The sequence below is a fragment of the Bidens hawaiensis genome, unplaced genomic scaffold (assembly GCF_021521415.1).
Source record: "Bidens hawaiensis isolate Kalapana, Puna unplaced genomic scaffold, B.hawaiensis_p1.1 tig00004269_1, whole genome shotgun sequence".
NCBI lineage: Eukaryota > Viridiplantae > Streptophyta > Magnoliopsida > Asterales > Asteraceae > Bidens > Bidens hawaiensis.
Genome location: NW_027491256.1, coordinates 1,128,446 through 1,150,053, shown reverse-complemented (window position 1 = coordinate 1,150,053; position 21,608 = coordinate 1,128,446). Strand labels below are relative to the sequence as shown.

General features: G+C 34.2%; 2 protein-coding genes across 2 annotated transcripts; one reads left to right on the top strand and one right to left on the bottom strand.

Annotated features, from left to right (window-relative positions):
- Window positions 1-13,062: 13,062 nt before the first annotated feature.
- LOC143625949 (guanylate kinase 3, chloroplastic-like) lies at window positions 13,063-14,278 on the top strand. Its single transcript, XM_077096160.1, has one exon. The coding sequence runs from the start codon at window positions 13,147-13,149 to the stop codon at window positions 14,008-14,010; it is 864 nt and encodes a 287-aa protein (XP_076952275.1). The 5' UTR covers window positions 13,063-13,146; the 3' UTR covers window positions 14,011-14,278.
- Window positions 14,279-14,608: 330 nt separating this feature from the next.
- Window positions 14,609-19,953, bottom strand: LOC143625948 (amino acid transporter AVT1C-like). Its single transcript, XM_077096159.1, has 13 exons — window positions 19,722-19,953; window positions 19,641-19,680; window positions 17,846-18,126; window positions 17,329-17,543; window positions 16,979-17,002; window positions 16,413-16,593; window positions 16,110-16,332; window positions 15,865-16,000; window positions 15,770-15,789; window positions 15,506-15,651; window positions 15,369-15,412; window positions 14,998-15,060; window positions 14,609-14,857 (listed from the first exon to the last, which is right to left on the bottom strand). The coding sequence occupies exons 1-13, from the start codon at window positions 19,897-19,899 to the stop codon at window positions 14,762-14,764; spliced, it is 1,647 nt and encodes a 548-aa protein (XP_076952274.1). The 5' UTR covers window positions 19,900-19,953; the 3' UTR covers window positions 14,609-14,761.
- Window positions 19,954-21,608: the final 1,655 nt, after the last annotated feature.

Here is a 21,608-nt window from a genome sequence, read left to right as displayed (position 1 = left end):
TTAATCCTTTATCATCGTCATTCATACCCGTTTTACGCCCATTACTTATCACGGCTTCAAGATCTATCCCGTTTTAGGCATAAAGTTTGGACCTTAATAGATTAAAAACGTTCTAGGCTAGATCTAGGGTTCATCCTTGAGCCGTATACTACCATTAGACCATTAGGTTCATTTTAATCATCAAGTTCACATTTTTATGAAGCATCTAGACCCAATCTACTTTAGGGTCAAGTTTCATAGCAAACCACTCACAAAAACATAACCTTTAATCATAAAGAACATACCTTTAGACGTTAATAAGGTCACGACTAGCTTGTTATGAAGTATTGATCTTGTATCCCAAAGATGTATCAATAAAGGTTGATTTTTGATCTCGGTTTCTTACTCTAGGTGGCGGCCGAAATTGGAAAGTTTGGGTGTGTTTGTATGGTGTAAAATGGATAAGATGGATGGAAATGGAAAGATTTAGGGTTTAAGGGGTATTTATACTCCCTTAAGCCCATGAACCTAAGGCCCATCTTTCCTTTTTAGTCCATGATTAATTATCTTTTAGTTAACCTCCTTATCTTTCCCTTTTTACCATTTTACTATTCATCTAAATACTCACGTAACTTTTCCATTATAAGAAATAATCTGTAAAATATTATTATTTGAAAATTCGGGATGTTACAGTTCAAAACATTTAATCTTTTCTTTAAGACCATAACATAAATCGTCATATTAAAACATCATTTCTCCCATCTTCAGATGCCAGCCGTTCAAGCCATGCCATGTGCCATCCTCATGCTAGCTTGTTAAACCTATTTACCTGCGTGCATACTAAAAGTCAGCTACGCTGAGTGAGTTCTAGTTAATTAGGTGACATCCAATACATACACATAGCATACATACATATCTTAACCTTGCATAAATATCCATAAGAGGAACGTCACATAATATCTATTAAAGAATCATGGCTAATGCCCATGTTATATATTTTCCATAGAAGGACACTCTGTATAAATTCTCCATAGAAGGAACATCCTATATAATTCCATAAAAGGAACATGATATATATTTCCATAGAAGGAACATCCTATATATTTCCATAGAAGGAACACTATGATTTCCATTAAAGGAACACTGTACTTTCCATCAAAGGAATAATATGCTTTCCATTAAAGGAACACTCTATATATTATCCGTAGAGGGACCTCTATACATAATTTATTATTTAATATCCATATAAAGAGACAATCACTATTCTTGGCAATGCATGCAATATTCGAAGATCGTTCACGTATCGACAAGCAATCATCCTTACATTACATATAATATTCAAATCTTTATTTATAACCTGGCAGTACGTGCAATATCCGAAGATCGTTCACGTACTATATATATAACATACACACATCATTCGTACATCATATATAGCAATCGTATCTTTAAATTACCACATGGCGGTACATGCAATATCTGAAGATCTTTCACGCACCGTCAAGCGTTCATCATACATGAATCATACAAGGCATACACTTACCACTTAAGGTAAGCATATTAACTATCACATCGAGTATGCACATAGCCCCGAAAACATAACAAGGAATGGGGCTAGAAACTCACCTGAATTCTGTTACGTTCACCGGTAGTAGTTAATCCTTTCTTTAGCTGGCACGGCTAACTATATAACGATTACGCGTATCAATCAACTATCATTTTCCATATCGTACTTTTAGTCTAATTATAACCCTCCATGAACGGGGGTCCGGGGGCAGCGCCCCTGGAAGCAGGGTTCTAGGGGCGGCAGCCCCTAGCGGGGTTCAAGGGGCAGAGCCCCTGGCTGGGGTTAAGCTGTCAGGTCAGCTTGGAAAACTTTTATTTTCATTAACTGTCTTAACACATTTTCCACTAGGATTTTAAATTATTATCTAATTCGCTAACCCATTTTCCATAACGAATTAAGCCTAATTCGTTAGCTAATTCGTTATCTTCTTATCCTGTTTCGTCATCTTTTCATCACCTGATTCGCCCTCTGATTCGTTACCTTATCATAGCGAATTGGGTACATAAAGAATCACTTAATTCGTTATCCTTCCATAGCGAACTGGCGGGTAACGAACCACTTAATTCGTTATCTTAGCATAACCTAGTTCGTTATTTGAACATAGCGAAGGAGGTGAATAACGAATCATTTGATTCGTTATCTGAACTTAACGAATGGCGAACTAATTCGTTATCTAACCATAACGAATTGCATAATTCTTATCCAGACTTTGACTCAGGGTCAAAGTCAAACTCGCCAAGAACACTCACAGTCGACCTACGCCAGATCTGCAATTAAACCCTCAAATCTTAACGAAACATCGCGTTTTAAGTATCAATAAACTCGGAATTCCAACGCCAACAAACCCCAACCATCAAACCTTTCAAATATTACGTTTTTAATGGTCCGATTTAAGCATATATACCTACGGCCTATTTACCCTCGATTAACCTATCAAATGTTGATGAATTTCAGTGAGGTTTGCTTCGTTGAATTCGTTTTTATCATATCCGTATAGATCTAGGATTTACTTAAACGAATCTGAACCCAAGAAACAAGTTCTAGATATAAACGTACCTTGAACGAGTCGAACTATGAATACGAGCTGGTCTTTGATGTAGGTTTGGTCCGTTACTATGTTCTAGCACCAACAAGCTCGGGTTTTCGCCTTCGGATCTTGGTTCGGGTTATAGGATAGAGTTTGTGTGTGTTTATCAAGGTGTAGGCTATGGTGTAGAGATAAAAATGGAAAGGATCAGGGTTTAAAGGGTATTTATACTCCCTTAAGCCCATGGACCTAAGGCCCATATTTCCCTTTTGGTCCATAATTAACTCCATCTAAAAACCTACTTAGCCCATCATATTTTATTATTATTATCAACCGATCGGAAAATTGGGATGTTACAGTACCTTCTTTAAGAATCAATTTCATTATATATATATATATATATATATATTCAATTTTATACATTAATTTTGACATTTATGTCTAATTAACAATTTGTGAAATATATAAGATTAAAAGTTTGTTGAGATTGAAGACATTAATATTGATAGTTGGGATTAGAAACTGTAAAAAATATTTGAAATTTGTCAATTTCCGTATTTTATAGGATCTAAATTTGTTATACTTAAGACTAAATTGATGATCAAATTTCGTAACTTATTAAGGAATCTGAATTAATTTCCATAATCAATTGTATTAAATATTTTGTTAGAATTCAAAATTCAAAAAACTTTCCATTTTTTTTAAGTTGACTAACTAAATAATATATAGTTAAAATAAATAAAAGGTAAATGTAAAGTTTGATGAGATTGAAAACTATAACATCTTTTAAATTTTTCAAATTGCGTATTTAATATGGTATAAATTTGTTAGGCTTAATAGACGGTTATATTAATTGTAAAGAAGATGGTTGTAGTGAAAGTAATGTTTATTACTTGAAGATGTGAGAAATACATAAACAACTACATCTATTTATACACAAATAAACCCTAGCTATCAACCCATAAAAGGCCCATGGGCTTTAGCCAACTATATGGGCTAAAACCCTAATTATAACTAAATACAACTAACACTCCTCCTCAAGTTGGAGCATAGATGTTAATCATGCCCAACTTGCTACAAATAAAATCTATCTGAGCTTTCCGGAGCGGTTTAGTTAGAATGTCTGCTAGCTGAAAATTTGTCTTCACATGAACTGGTTGAATGGAAGGAGGATCAGTTTGTGTGCCTACTACTCGATCTCTGATAAGGTGGCAGTCGACCTCAATATGTTTTGTCCTCTCATGAAATACTTGATTCTTGGCTATGTGAATGGCTGACTGACTATCACAGTATAACCTCATCAAGTCATTAGAAACAACCCCGAGCTCTCTGAGAAGACGACGAACCCATGTCATCTCTGATGTTACATCTGCCATGGCTCTATACTCCGATTCGGCATTCGACCGGGAAACCGTGTGTTGCTTCTTACTCTTCCATGATACAAGATTTCCTCCAACAAACACACAATATCCGGTGGTAGATCGTCGAGAAATCGGACAACCTGCCCAATCTGCATCTGAGAACCCTGATATCCGACCATCTCCTTCTTCCGTGAAGGCACCTACACGACAATGACCTTGATCGGAGTATAATATACCCAAGCCAGGTGAGGTCTTAAGATATCTTAAGACACGAAGGGCAGCATCCCAGTGACCGGTGTATGGTGTAGCCATAAATTGGCTCAGAACACTGACAGTAAAGGAGATATCCGGTCGTGTGACGGTTAAATAATTAAGTTTACCAACCAACCGTCTGTATCGCTCAGGATCTTTCATTGGATCTCCTTCCTTTGGGAGGAGTTTCTTTGTAGGAAACATTGGGGTATCAACAGGTTACAACCCAATAAGCCACATTCAGTTAACATATCAAGAACATACTTTCGTTGGGAGAGAAGTATTCCTTGTGGAGAGTGGGATACTTCTATGCCAAGGAAATACCTCAATCGACCTAAGTCGCTGACCTGAAACTGAGACTGAAGAAACTGCTTGAGTTAGATAATCCCGACCTCGTCATCACCTGTGATTATAATGTCATCCACATAAACAACTACGATAATCCTCTTTCCTTTCTGGTGTCTAAAGAAGACAGAGTGATCGTAGGCACTCCGAGTCATCCCAAACTGTCCCAGAACACTAGAGAATCGACCAAACCATGCCCTGGGAGACTGTTTAAGACCATATAGAGAACGACGTAGCCTACAAACTTTCGAGGCCTCCTCCTCAACAACAAACCCTGGGGGCTGCTCCATATATACCTCCTCCTCAAGAAAACCATTAAGAAAGGCGTTCTTGACATCAAGCTGGTGGAGCGGCCAATGATTAATGGCAGCAAGAGCGATACAAATACGGACAGATGACATTTTAGCAACCGGAGAGAAGGTTTCATCGTAATCATTGCCATATGCCTGAGAATACCCTTTTGCAACCAACCGAGCCTTTAAGCGGTGTAAGGAGCCATCCGGGTGTAGTTTAACCGTAAACACCCAACGGCAACCGACAATACGCTTCCCTTTAGGAAGTGTTTCAAGATCCCATGTATGATTGGACTTTAGAGCCCAATTTCATCTTCCATAGCCTGTCTCCATACTGGGTGAGCGAGAGCGCTCGTCACATTATTGGGAATTGGGTAGGAATCAAGGGTAGTGGTGTACGCATGAGATTCAAGAGATAGGTGGGTGTAGGCAACATAGTCCTGAATTGGGTAACGAGTACATTTCCGGGGCTCCTTGCGAAAGGAAATAGGTATATTGGGAAGTGGGGCACCAGGAGGATCATAAACGGGAGTATCAGAGGTTGTTGGATCGGGTAAGGATGTATTAGTGAGAGGTGTGGATTGCTCAGATGTAGACGGAGTATCGGAGGGTATTTTGGGGTCGTGGCCAGGGTGTGAATCAAGAGTCGCTGATGTTTGACCTCTACCCCACCTAGCATATGTGAAAAGCAGTGGCGGAGATTCTGTTGGTGGGTCAGAATCAGTAGAGATTGGATCGGTAAAAGGAATTGACACAGGAATGGTGGGGATGAAGGGAGATGTGGGTATATCGAGGTCGGGAAACGGGTCAGAAACAGGAGTGGAACACTCGAGAAAGTAAGGAGACTCGTGAAAAGTGACATCGGCACTGGTAAAGTATCGGTGAAGTGATGGGCTATAGCATCGATACCCCTTTTGAACCCGTGAGTAACCAAGAAAGACACAACGAATGGCTCGAGGATCAAGTTTGATGGTTTTTGGACTATGGACATGAACATAGGCGACGCAACCAAATACTTTAGGTGCGAGAGGAAATGGATCATCGTTGGGAAATAGTACAGAAAACGGTGTTTTACCATGAAGAACGGTTGAGGGCATGCGGTTAATTAGATATGTGGCAGTGAGAACGACATCTCCCCAAAAACGATGAGGAACACGTGATTGGATCATGATTGTGCGAGCAACATCCAATATGTGACGATTTTTGCGTTCGGACACACCATTTTGTTGAGATGTATAAGCACACGATGATTAATGAATAATGCCGTTGGTTTTTAAGTATGAAGAAAAGTCGGTGGAAAAATATTCTTTAGCATTATCAGATCGTAAAGTTTTAATGGTGGTGTTAAATTGGTTTTGAACATAAGCATTAAATTCTCGAAATATGAAAAATACCTCACTACGAGATTTCAACAAATAAACCCAAGTAGTGCGAGAATAGTCATCAATAAAGGTAATAAAATATTCAAAACCCAACGTAGATTTGATAGGGCAAGGACCCCATACATCAGAATGCAACAGTTCAAAACAAGAACTGACTCGATTGGGCACCCTAGGGGGATAGGGACGCCTGGTATGTTTACCAAGTTGACACGACTCACAATGAAAATTAAAAGACGAAAGTGGTAAATCTGGTCGCATTTGCCTCAGATACGCTGTAGAGGGATGACCTAACCGACAGTGAGCCTCCCTGACAGCGGAATCACATAAGTTTGCTACAGGATGCGAAAACGGGGATATACGATAGAGACCTCCTGATTCAAAACCAGTACCAATTACCCGATTTGTTCCTAGTTTTCATGAAAAACGCAGTGAGTTGGGTAAAAGGTCACAGAACAGTTGTTTTGTTTGGTAATCTGACTCACTGAACAAAGACTGGTAGGAAATTTAGGAACAAATAGGATAGAAGACAGTTTTAGGTTTTCCGAGTTACTGATGGATCCTATGCCGAGAACGGGACATGAAGATCCATCGGCAAGACGTACCGGTGCATGGGAAACATTTTGAAGACTAGAAAAAATACCCCGATTCCCAGTCATGTGATGTGTGGCTCCAGAATCAATCACCCATGATAAGTCAAGGCTAGAGTTTACATGAATGTGCCGAGCTGGTTTGAGGATGAGGCAACTGGGAGGTAAGAAACCGTTGAATAAGATCATGCTCCTCTTTAGTAAATGTATACATGTATGTATTTTCGCCCATAGTGATACACGAAACTGAAAATTGACTGTGAACATTAACAAGTGCGGGTGGAGGGCGGGAACAGATTCCGGCGTAAACAGTTACTCGTCGTGAACAGTTAATCCCGGCAGCGAACAGTTAATCCCGGCAGCGAACAGTAATTCCGGCAGCGAACAGTAACTTTCCGGCAGCGAACAGTAATTCCGGCAGCGAACAGTAACTTTCCGGCAGTGAACAGAAATTCCGGCAGTGAACAGTGACTTCCGGCGTGAACAGTAATTTCCGGCGTGAACAGTGTTTTCGTCGTGAACAGTAATTTCAGGCGTGAACAGTGTTTCCCGGCGTGAACATTGTTTCCGACGATGAACAGTACCGGTGAACAGTGATTCCGCGTGAACAGTGCTCGTCAGTGAACAATAGTTTCACGATCGAAAAGAAAAAAAAAGATTTCGTGACAGGACAGAACAACAAGGCAGGAGCTTGTTTCAGATCTGAAGGCTGCTGGTGACGGCTGGTCAGACTCAGGTTCGGGTCAGATCGCGGCTAGGGTTTGGATCGAGAGCCGTAGCTCTGATACCATGTAAAGAAGATGGTTGTAGTGAAAGTAATGTTTATTACTTGAAGGTGTGAGAAATACATAAACAACTACATCTATTTATACACAAATAAACACTAGCTATCAACCCATAAAAGGCCCATGGGCTTTAGCCAACTATATGGGCTAAAACCCTAATTATAACTAAATACAACTAACATTAATATAATACATTTAATATTAATAGGAAATAGTATGTAGATAATATAAAATTTTAAAACACCATAGAAACTTCACTTAATACAAGAAACTTTTAAGTAGAATTTGACCAATAATAAAAATCATAGAAATGTGAAAATAAATGAAAATCATGGAAACTTTATTATTAAAATCATGAAAATATATTAAATTGGATTTAACAAAGATATTTTTTAACAAATGATGAAATTCAAACTCTGTAACATATTTTTGTAAATTTCATATAAATGATGAGAATTAAATTTTGATATATATATATATATATATATGTGACATTTGAATGGGGAAAAACGGTTTTCAAAATGCCATATAAATGTGTATAAATCTACAAATGTAACGTAAGATAATATTGGAAAGTATAGTAATGTTTTAAATTGCGTTGACATTGGTAAATTAATTGGACTTTGACCAACAACAATTTAATTGATTATCTTACTATAGATAATTTAATGTCTTATAGAGTAATCAACTAAATTTCATTTCTGGATTATATAATAATCAATTGAATTACATAACTTGTGAAAAATAAATAAATACTTGAATACTAACAGAAATATACATTAATATTAAACAAAAAAAACCATCTTATCAAACAATCCTCAATCTATGAAATTAATTAGCTATATCAAGTTGGGGACAATAACCTGAATTGGTAAAATTAAATATTAATATCACATAATTAATAAATTACAAATTATGGAAAATTTGAATCATGTGAAATAATGTAAAATTGATGTTAGAATTTACAACCGAAAAATTTGAATCGCGTTACCGGAAAAACGAAATACTGAAGATCTCCATTGTATCTTCGATTTTGATATATAACCTAAAGCGATTATAAGAAAAAAATAATATAATTATTAATATAAATACAAACAAAAACATAAAACAAAACTAATTGTAATTGATATAAAACATCATGCTTGGGAATGCAAGACTTTCGTACATAGGCTTGAATTCTATTACACTGAAACATTAATATTAACATTAGTAAAAAATTGTATGAATGATATAGAAAAATTAATGAATGTGTAAGAATACCATTTCGTCTTGCACAATCAGGATACACTCACTGTTAAGACGCCAAGACAAATAACAAAATGGACGATATAAACACAAGACAAAATAGAAACCTAAGAAACAAAGACAATCGTTTTTGCTAAGATTGTGGGATGGTGTAAGAATTATGGTGTGAAAGTGAAGTATTTATAAGGATTGAATTTTGGGAGAATGGAATATAGAAGGAATGTATATAGGGATTTAATTTAAAACAAAAAAATTGGGAATTTCAATAAACTTAAAGCATGGACGAAAATTAGGGAATGAGGATTAATTGATTTTCCAAAAATTTGAATTACTCAAATGTAATGTGGTCAAATTACATTATAATATTATAAATACAAATGAATTAAATTCATATATTTAAATCTAGACTATATTTAATCATAAGGAATGTAACATATTAATGTAGAAATATAAGTTAGTAATTTATGTATTTACATTAATATAATAAATCATCAATTATATTACCATATATCTAAATATATAATGTATAAAAATACTGTATATATAATATATAAAATTATAATAAATTAGGATATATTTAAATACTAAATCATATGATTGAAAGTAGACATATTTGCACCGAGTGAGGCCTTCCGAACAATCAAAGCTTTATTTTCGCCAAGCCACACATCATGCTTGGGAATGCAAGCCTTCCTTACATAGGCTTGCATTCTGTTACTCTGAAATATTATCATTTTGTACAATCATTTCGATTGACCAATCTTGCACAGGCTTTGAATTGTCCTTCAGACGCCAAAGTCTCAAAATACGCACCTTGAGAATACATTCACTGTTAAGAAAATCTAATTGGTTCAACATGGTGATGTCCGTTGGCTCCATTTTCCTAGTGGTGAAAAAAAAAACACAAAAAATTCATTTCTGAACAATAAGACTTTTAAACCAAAAAATACATAACAAAATGGGAGTATATAAATACAACAAAAATTAAAAACCTTACAAACAAAGATAATCGTTTTTGCTAAAGAAGGTTTGATAGTGTAAGAATTACCGTATGAATGTTAAGTATTTATAGAGATTGAATTTTGGGAGAGTGAATTATAGAAGGAATGTGTATAGGGAGTTAATTAGAAACCAAAAAGTAGGAAATCTCAATCAAGTTAAAATAAGGACGAAAAGTAGGGAATTAATATTAGTTATTTTTTAAAATTTGAATTACTAAAATGTAATGTTCCTAATTTAGATTATAAGTATAAATAATGATATTCATATCAATTAAATTCATATCAATTAAATTTACACTATATTTAAATACGGATTAAACTAATAATGTAGAAATATAAATTATTATTTTATGTATTTACAATAATATAATTAATCATCAAATATAATATGGTATATCTAAAATATAAATTTACGGTATGTCTAAATTATAAAATTATAATAAAGTATGATATATTTATATACTGAATCATATGATTGAAAGTTAGAAAATTACTTTAAATAATATAATTGTAATCAGCATTTAGATAATTAAGTACTTAATATAATGTGTGGACAAATAAGTTAGTAATTTGGTTTTTATTAATTAACATTAACAAATTTTTAATAGAATTGAACTGTAATTATCAATTAGAATATTATCAATCAGAATATTTAAAAGTAAAATCAACACCATATATTTAAATCAATATTTGCTGAATTTAGAATCATTCATTGGGTCAACATTGGTATTTATAGTAAACATTAAGGATGCTTAATCAAATCCTTCATCAAATGATATAACACCTTTAATTAAAATATACAAATTTCGTAATTAAATAATTCCTAATTAAATAATTCTGTCATTTCAAATCAACCTCATATTTAAATCATTAATTGCAAAATTATGAATAATTATTCTTGGTCAATATTTCCATCTTTTAGTAAGCCTTATGGATGCTTAGTCAAATACTTAATCAAATAATAATTAATAATTAATTAGAATATAGAAATTCCATAATTAAATATTTCCTTTTGTTAGGTTATTAAAAAGTTTAAAATTTAAATTTTCATAATGGTATATATGACGAAATTCACATTTGTGGATGATTCTTATTATTTTATTTCTAAAGGTTTGCTTAATGATACTTATAACTACTTGAAAAGAAATGTTAAATAGTAAATACCTCGTCCAAATAAATGAGTATTTTAACTATGATGAAATAAATTGTTAAAAACTTGATAAAATTTAGTAGTGATAATTTTGTAAATATAATTAATTGCCTAGAAATTCCTCAAAATGAATTTAATTAGCCGGAGTCAAACTTATGAAGTATAATTATTAACTTGAAAGATAATTATAAAAGATTCAAGATTAAAATTAAATTAAATATGAAAGAGAATCATTAAAGAGTATTTATTGTATTTTATTTAAATATATTTTTGATTTATTTTATTAAGATGGAAATTAGACAAGTGATTGATATATATGGAATGTTTAATCAACAACCAATAGGAAGAGGGGAAATGGACTTAAAGCCTATTGCTTTAATAGTATAGTTAGATTTCCAATCATCACATACTTATAACCAGTGTTTTAAAAACCGGTTCAAACCGGCCGGTTAAACCGGTTAAACCGGATTTCGCACAGCAGGCCGGTATTTTAAGTCCGGTATCTTTGGCCGGTTTGCTAGAACATCGTACCGGGGTTTTTTTTCTAAAATACCGGTTTTTTTCCGGCAAACCGGTTTTAAGTACGAGAAATTTTTGATATTTGTGGCCCATACTTTTTCAAAATTACTTTTAACCCAACAATTAACATTCAAACGTGTAAACTTTGGTACTATTTTCTTAAAATTGAGTGCTTTTGTAATATTTGTTAATATGGATTAACTTTTGGATTATTTTTTGTTATAGAATCATTTACTTTTGAGTTATTTTTGGAGTTAAAGTTGCATTTATAAAAAATTATAAGGTAAACTATTTAACCGGTTGAACCTCCCGGTATAACCCGGTTCAACCGGTTGTACCGTTTTTAATCCAATCCGGTACAAGTAAAATACCGGTTTTTAAAACATTGCTTAAAACACAAATTGTAGTTATTCATATACTTATTTTGTAGGATAAACACAGTTTCTAAATGCTAAAATTGGGTTGAAAATTTTCTGGTTAGTGTCAGGTCACCTCTTCTTGTTGTTTGTATTTATGCGTGTAAAATATATTGGTTTCTCTTATCAAATTTTCTAGTGGATTTAAATTTGACAATCTAAACTTATTACTATTACTTTTATATATTTATCTAGTAACCAGTGTCGTGGTAATCGCTAGTCGAAATATTGATTAATTAGGGATTAACTGTGATTGCTCGGGATTAATCGATGACTAGTCAGGATTAATACAACCATGTTAATAACTCACTCTATTTTAAACAACATAAAAAAATCAAATAAATAGAACTTGATATAACTGTTGTCAACAACTTGAAGTAAAACTGAAATGTACAGTTCTTAGAAAAAAAAAACCATTTTTAAACTAACCTGTTTTGACAAAAACCAGTTCCAACCTTAACTAACGGTGAGCAGAAAACCGAATCGAAACCGAATTAACCGAAACAACAACACCGAAAAAAACTGAACATAAGCATTAACCAACGGCTAATTTTTTTCCCCTGAAAAACCGAATTTTCGGTTTCGAATCGGTTATCCATTTTTTTAAAGACGGAAAAAAACCGAACTCTACCGGTTGATTTGATGGTGATAAAGATAAACCTTTGAAGATAACTAAGATGATGAATGAAGATTGGAACTAAAATTATATTGTTTTTTAATTAAGAACTTTGTTGAATTTTAAACTATATTTAACAACATTGAATTCGTATATTCTATGTAACTCGTGGCTATTTTTGTTTTTTGAATTCAATATATACGTGGTACTCTAATACGTTCTTATACAAGCTTAAAATATGCATTTTCATTTTTTTACAATGTCTACACACAATTGAAAAAAACTAAAATAACCGAATCCAAACCGAAAATAACCGGAAAACTAAACGGTTTGTATATTCAAATAACTGATTACTTTGGTTTTGGTTTGGGTGTTCCTAATAACCGAACCAAACCGTGCTCAACCTGTCCTAACTCATTCTAACCCGAAAACCCGTTTTGACCCGCCTCCTTTGACCCAAAACCCATTCCAACCGAAATCCGTTCTAACCCGCTACGTTTACCATTTGGGTAACCCATCTTCAACAGCACCCCTCAGAGCGCCCAGTTTTGCCTAATCGCCTCTGTTTCTGCCCACAATATCATCAACACCAATCCATCGTCAAAACCCAGTTTTAATCCGATGCTAATTCGACGACTGTGGACCACAATCCCATATTCCAAGCTCAACCCATTAGTCCTCACCAATAAACCCATTAACCCTTTACTCATCTTCACCCCCAATTTCAAAACCCCCAATTTTCAAACCCTAAAATCAATTTCAACCATGTCCGACAACCGCCGTCCCGCCGCCCCAATTCCGTCGCCGGAATCCGCCGACCGGACCGAACTTTACCGGTCACTGGAAACCACCATGGGCTCATCATTCAGTTCTGAGCCTTTAGCCCCAAATCCAAGGCCTTTGGTTATTGTTATTAGTGGCCCAAGTGGTGTGGGCAAAGACTGTTTGATAAAATGCCTGAGAGAAGTCAGGAGTAATATTCACTTTGTTGTCACCGCCACGAGTCGGCCCATGAGACCCGGTGAGGTTCATGGGAAAGATTATTATTTTGTAACCAAAGATGAGTTTTTAAAAATGGTGGAAGATGATGAGCTTCTGGAGTATGCATTGGTGTATGGGGATTATAAAGGGATACCGAAACAGCAGATTCGGGATTATATGGCCAAAGGGTATGATATTGTGTTGAGGGTCGATATCCAGGGGGCGTCGACGTTGAGGAAGATTCTTGGGGATTCTGCGGTTTTTGTGTTTCTGGTGGCGGAGAGTGAGAGCGAGCTGGTTATGAGGTTGATTGATAGGAAGACGGAGAGTAAGGAGTCGTTGCTGGTGAGGGTTGCTACGGCTCGGGAAGAGTTGAAGCAGATGAAGAATTTTGATTATGTGGTTGTGAATGCGGAAGGGAAGTTGGAGAGTTGTGTTAAGATGGTGGAGTCGATTATAGATGCCGAGAAAGCGAAAGTTGTGCAGAGGAGAGTGATGGTTTAGATGCATTAACAATGTATGTTTTATGGACCTTATTTTCGTATCGGTTTTGGTTAATTTCTGAAGTGAATGCTTGTTAAACTGGTTTTTTTGTATGTGTTCATTTGCTCTAAATTGATAAGTTTTGAATCTTGTCAATGTTTTGATTGCTTCATGAATGCAGAAACTAGTTTTACACTGCTTTGAATATATAAAATTTTTGTTATCTTGCTTTAAGAATGTTCTGAATTATGTTGCTACAGCGTAAACCGTAAGGGTGTAAACGAGTCAAGTTGCCTGATAGCTACTCGAGATCATCTTGCTAAAGGCTCGAACATACCCGAGCTTGAACGAGTCTATGTTTTATATGATTGTTATATAACATATTAAGTTAAATATATTTTTATAATGACTACTATTATTATATGTAAAATCATGTTAAAAGTAACTAAGTAATATGTATAATGTCATATATAAAAATTGTAGTTAAACTATATATAAGAAATAGTTATAAATTAGTTAGTAAAGACTAAAATAGGCGATTTTGAGCTTGAAATCACGAGCCAAGCTCGAGCTTTAGAAATAAGCTCAAAGCAACCCGAGTTTGGGCTTGGCTCGTTTACTCCCACTGTAACATTCATAACGGGAACAAGTATACTCGGTCTGATTCTCAGTTGTAATATAAAAAAAATGTTCTTGGTGCGGTCCAAGATATGATATTGATAATTTGTGAACAGAGTGTCATACAAGTTCTAAAACAATAATCAAAACACGATTATAAAAGCTGTTGAATTATCTCAGATAAGCTTGTGTATGTTCCAAACACTGCTGAGACAATGCCGATTACGATGATTAACACGCAAAGCGATACCTACCACAATCAAACGGAAAAGTAAGACTGAAAGTAAATGATTCACAAATGTTGATAGATAAGATTACACTTGGAATTCAATAAGACAGCAGCAGTGCTGTTTTATGGCATGTTAAAGTTGAGGAGAGTATGTTTGATACCTGAAAGAGAGTTACGTTTCCTTTGACGATGCGCAGAAAACAAGCACATGGAAATATCAATGACTGGAATAACAAAAATCGTGTTAGCTTTTTCTGTCCTCGGTCAGTCAGTTGTAACTTGTAAAAGTGCTAAATAGGTCACGTTTACAGGTTGGCGGGCCAAACTCCAACATTGAACTAACACGAAAATCGTGTCAAATAGGTGAACCCAAACACGAAACGCTATTCATAGGTTGAGACTAACGCAACTTGTTTAACCCCAAAAAATGTTTTTTTTTTGTTTGTTTTGTTTTTTTTGTTACATGTATATCAGAGTTTCCTACTCCTAGGTGGATGTATGAAAAAAACAAACTTGACAAGTTGGAACTTACCACTAGCATTGTGAGTAATGATCCGATCAACGACATTACCAACCCTGTAAAAAGAAGGAAACGATCGCCAAATATTATATATACATGATGTGTTTCAACCTCTCAAGTATATCAGAGCACATAATGCAAGAACTTACCAAAGAACGGGAAAGTGAGGGCCACAACCAAAGTAGAGGCCACCAACGTCGTTCTAATGAGGAAGGAGTAAACGTGAGACCCCAAATGGTTTGACGGTATCAGTTCCTCAAGACACATCGCCACAGGAGATATAGTTAAAGCATATGTGATTCTTGTTAAGGAAGATGCAATTTTTCTTTAGGATCATGTTTTTATTTCACATTATATTGGTGCAAAAATAGTGATAAATAGAGCCTTGATTATAACTTATAGCAAAAGGATATTTGGTAAATGGATTGATTACCTACACAAGAACAAATAACAGAAGTTCAACGAAATTTCAGAAACTAATCGTGCGTGTGATCAGTAGTCAGCATACCGTCGCCCATACTGCAATTTTGGAGGAAAGAAAACTTGAAGGTAGGTTGAGAGTAAACTGTGATTCTATCGATTCACCGAACATCATGTATCCCATTATCGCGACTCCAGCATAAAGTAAGGTACATATTGCAAAGCTTCATAGAAAGTTTAATATTGTATGAAATTCTGTAAGGACGAAATTCTGTCTATATTGTATAACCCGGGCCTTGGGCTTTATTTTGCTCGATTTAAGTAAGTACCTACCTGGCAAACAGGACTAGAGGAAACTGACTTCTTTTTTCCATAGATGCATAAATGTTAGGAAGAACAGCATGCCCTGCATAACAATAACCATAGAGCCCGATCGCCACAGGCAACGTTGGCATATTTAATGTTTTTGTACTTTCAATCTGAAACCCGATGTTATCCACCAAACCAATCCAAAACAAACAAAAGACCAAAAGAACCGAAACAAAAACTCCTCCAGCTGGATACAAACACAGACAAAAGTTAGAACTCGTAAAGTTTAAAAACTGTTGATATTTTGTTATTATATTTTGTACTAACCAGAGATGTAACTGAGAACGCTCATGTCACGAAGCCAAACTGTAGGAAGAACAACAAGAGTGACCATTATCGCACACAAATAATGGGACGTAAGATGATATCCTCCGAGGCTTAGTTGTGCATTTGGATACAAAGAAGATAGATTATCACTCTCCAAGATTATATATTCAACGCACGCCGCCTGCAATGATGGATATGAGTGATTTAGTTAAAACCATAGTAAAAGTAAAGTGGTTAAAACCATTGTTTTCAGAACTGGACCAGACTAGCCTGCTGGACCTGTTGAACCGCCTCTATTTGAACTGGCTATGGCTGGACCGAATCATCAAAATTTTATTAATTTTTCTATCCAAAATGTCATCTCCCTACTGAGGCTTAATATTTGGTTTATTCCTTACTTCATATTTTTGTTTTAAATTAGTTATGAATATACCTTCTATTTTAAAATTATTAATGATGGTCAGTGATGTATGACCAGTGGACCGGCACAGCGGCTCATTTCCGATTAGAAACATTGGTTTAAACATAGGAAACGCGGTTAACTATGCCTCATGTAAGATACTTACATACAACTCCACGTACAAAATGATCTGCACCAAAACAATAAACATGATAATAAAATTAGTTGATCAAACAATTAGTAAAACTGTTAACTGCAACAACCGTAATCTTTCTTTTATCAGAAACAATTATAGAGTTTAAACAAGCTTACGAAACCACTTCTTATATTAAACAAGAAAAGATATCGATTATGGGAAAGCTTACGAAACCACTTCTTATATTAAACAAGAAAAGATATCGATTATGGGAAAGTAATCAAGAACATCAAGAAACTTTCGGGTTATCTTTAACATATAAAACCTTTCAAACTTGAATAAAACACAACTTACAACACATGAAATTCAATCAAACTTACAGAGATGACCAGACGCCCGCCTTTGCCAAAGGCAGCCTCACCAATGTCAGGATAGGTCTTAAGACCGGGCCGACTATCCAAACAAGAACGAAGAAGGAGACCCGTGTAGAACGAAAGAACACAAAAGATGAACAACACAGACATACCGGCCCATCCTCCTTGTTTCGCCGCATAAGGAGTAGAAAGAAGTCCTACTCCACAAAGAAGATTCACCCCTACAAGAAACCATCATGCACCATAAATCACTTTGTAATTAAATCCTTTCGGTTATTAGTAGCTTCCTAATTCTATATTTTCAGTAGTTTTTGTTTTCTGCCATTTAGATTCCATAGTAGCACTCCATGTTTCTAATATACTTTTTATGTCCATGTATGGTTTTGGAGCCGCGTGTCTCCTTGGATCGAATCAGCCTCTCTATCCTATGAAATAGAGATATGGTCTGCCTATATCCCACCCTCGCAGACCCTATCTATGGGTGAGATTTTTCAAGATATGGTTATTGTTGTAATATATATACCGTTAATGACAGCTTGACAGAACGAGCTCTTTCTAACCGTTGGAGATTTCTGATCTTGTGACAGCTTTTTTGTAGAAGATGTCCTTTGAGGATGAAGTAAAATTTCAGAACTATGATGTTCTTGTAACTTTTGGTCTTCTTCTGCAGACAAGAGTGGTTTTTCTGAACTAGTAATTATCCTCCTTCTAGGCGATGAAGGAATGGATGAACCATCTACTGGTGATAATTTAGGAGACCCCAGGAAGTTCAGACTCCGAGTTGCTAAAAGATCCATTGATCTCCTGAAACACCAAATAAAGACATAAAAAAAGATATATAAGTGACAATATTGGCCATAGAATAACAGTTTTTACAATCAAATCATATATTTCAGTTTTGTTCATCCTATTGTCACAGTCACTACTACTAACAGGCTCTAATTATATATGTAAACAGATTATATATGCGTATATAAACTGGCAACCTTGATATGCAACTAGAATCCGATTTTATGTATGTCATAACTAATAATGCGAGGTTTTAACTTTTAACCGAGTTCTTTTTCAAATCTTTTTTATATTAACATAATAGAATTTGTTTGTAAAGTAGTGAAACCTTCATCGACAAAGAAACACGTAAAGAACATGTAAGAGTTTTGGATTTCGTATATGACTGGATATATCTCTTTAATACACGGATCGATAGTTCTTTTTCCAAATTAAAGTATTTCGCATATCATGAAATCCATAATCGAATAAGATAGAAAGTTTTTTAAAGAATGAGAAGTTTGTGAAATTCGATACGGAAATTATTCTAAGTCTTTATACAGATGTCGAATCGACACAAAGGTTGGGTAACATGTCATTCCAGTGGCAGTTTTGGGTGTAATCGTAGTAGTTACATTTACTGAAGTTCCAAAGCGGCTAGTGACCTTCAAAGTCACTACCGACCTTAAGTTTACTACTAATGGTGTGGGTTGCCACCTGAATCCTACAAGGGCCTGGCCCCATGGCCTGGTAAGGCAGTACTCCTAGCTTGGAGCCCCCTCATGATTTAAAGTCACAAAGGTTACTCCGTACTTAAGTCACAACAGTCTTGGATAGGTGTGTACTTATAATAAATAATAAAAAATACAAAGAATTAGAAACCAAACAACCACATAATACGTACATTACTAGTTTTCAATTTCAAAAGACTTCAAAATCTCAATGCTTTCATCTTCCTTGTTTTGTGACATGGGTAAATGGAGTGAGGGTGTGCACTTAAGCATTTAACAAGTTCCTTAAGGGTTATGTTAGGATAATAGAATCTGGTTGGGTTCTACTAGCTACTGAAAATTTCATTAGGCACCATATTAATTGGGGTTAAGTAGGGTTTTAGGAACCTTAATTATTACCCTTATAAAAAATATAATAACCATAGATGATATGGTTTTATTTACAAACTAGGTTTCATTCTTTTTTTTAAATAGAAAAAGTTATTGTTACTTTTTACTCTTTTTAAAAATATATAGTCTTATGAAAAGTTGAGTAATGTCAAATTTTCTAAACTATTCTTGCAAGTACTTACATAGCTTGATTCTTTGGGCAAAAGCATATATCAAAATATGTATTTTCTTAAACTATATTTTTTGTAAAACTAAGCTTTAAAAATGATTATGAAAAAGCTAACAAATGCCATTAGTAAAACAATTAACACCAAATTGTGCAAGAAATGTATATATATAGAAGTTTCATTTAAGAAAGGAAAAGTGTACAGATCAGCCATAGGGTTAATAATAGTCCATAAATAAGTGATGAAAGCAGAAAGAGTGTACCTATAACTTTGTGGCCATGATGGGTCCAAAGAATCATCAGGTAATTTGCTTAGAGGAGAGGTTCATCATCATCATCATCATCATCATCATAATCAGCATATGTCAAAGATTCACAATCCTTCCTATCCATAATATTATTATCTTCATTTTCATCGGCATCGAAAAAGTTTTCTTCATTCCCATCCCCATTGATATTATTATTATTAGCCTCTTGATGTTCATCCGCAAGAAATATGTAATCAGATTCCTGATTATTCATTCCTTCTCAGCGTTTGATCAACCTCCAAACCTATTATATATCAATACATATCTTAATTCCTCTCCTGGGATCATAATCTTATACTATATAATTCAAATGATAATATATTCATGATGATACATGCAGAGAGAGCTAGATACATACATATATATACCTAGTTTTTAATAATTATTGGGTGGAAACTGAGAATGAGTCGTTGTTCGGATGTTCCATGCAGAGAGAGATACATACCTAGTTTTGTTGTAGTCTTACCATACAGTTAAAACTCCAACAGCTTAACCGATTTTCCAGAAAGAGAGTATTTGGTGAGATAATAATAATAATAATAATAATAATAACTACTAAAACTTTGATAGGCTATAGCCTATATAACATTAACCTTAACATGATGATTATCCAAGTATAAATTAGATATGCGCTTTGTATAATAGTTACACACAAATCCTTATTGTATTACAGGGGTAAAATGTACTGTCATTTATCCTATAATTATAATTTCTGAATATTAAATTATGCAGATAATTATAATATTTTTTTTGTAGATTTATTAAAAATTTAAATTTTAGATCAAAATAAGTAATATTAAAACTGGTTGTTTGCCTAAAGTTTTTTATAATTATCAAATTAAATGAAAGAATAGATTGTTAAAACTTTTTCCATAATAAAGTGATGTTCTTTAAATTCCAAAAATACTGTTACTTTGTGTTAATTTCTACTTATATTAAATTTTATTCAAAACAAAGAAGCTGCAACGATACATAAAAACTCAAATAAGGTTAATTTGCTAATAAAACTTCGGATTTTTCATGCTATTATCTCATTGATTTCGATTTTCATGGTTCATTTTTGTTAAAGTGATTAGTAAAACAATTGTATTCTCAAGGCCGGCTTAATTTGTTTTGGTGTTGGTAGTTTATAAAAGTTCACAGTTAAAAAAAAGGTGACAGATAAAGCCTTGCTTTAGCCCCCAACTTTTATTGGACCCCTAATTCGGAAACTGATGCGTGATCTAATTCATGCTATATTTAATTGGATTTGTTCAATTTCAGCCTTGGCTTTGTCTATTTTGTTTGCTGAGATCAATTTAACCAAGGATTAAGGGTTTTATTGTAAAATCTCTCGTAGTAAAACTATTGATAGGATATGTACAAGATGAAAGTACTATCACAAAAGATAGCAGGAGTGCTTCCAAAAATACCACAATTTCAAAAACTATACTTAAAACTGAAAAGTATATTAGAAGCATATATATTGTTTGTAATGAAATCTAAACAGAAAACAAAATTGATTAAAAGTACAATATCAATAAGCTATTAATAACATAAAAATGATGAAACTACATATAAATATATTTGATCATATACTAATTTTTTATGGATAATCAACTTTTGCTCTCTAGTTTAAAATGACTAATGCTCTCTTATACATATTTCCTTGTTCTGATCCAAATGAATAGTTTCTTAGTAATACTCACTGTGTTCCCGAGTTTCATTTAACTGAGGAAAGAGAAGGAAAGGGAGATGGAAAAAATATGTTGTGTTCCCGAGTTTCATTTAAGAAATGAAAATGAAGGAAAATTTAAAAGAGGTGTTCTCGAGTTTCATTAAAAGAAAAGGAGAGGAGAGAAGAGAAAATGATGAGTAAAATAAAAGAATTTGTGTCTTTTCAAATTGGAAAGATTTGGAAAGAAAATAAGGTGAAGAGAAAGA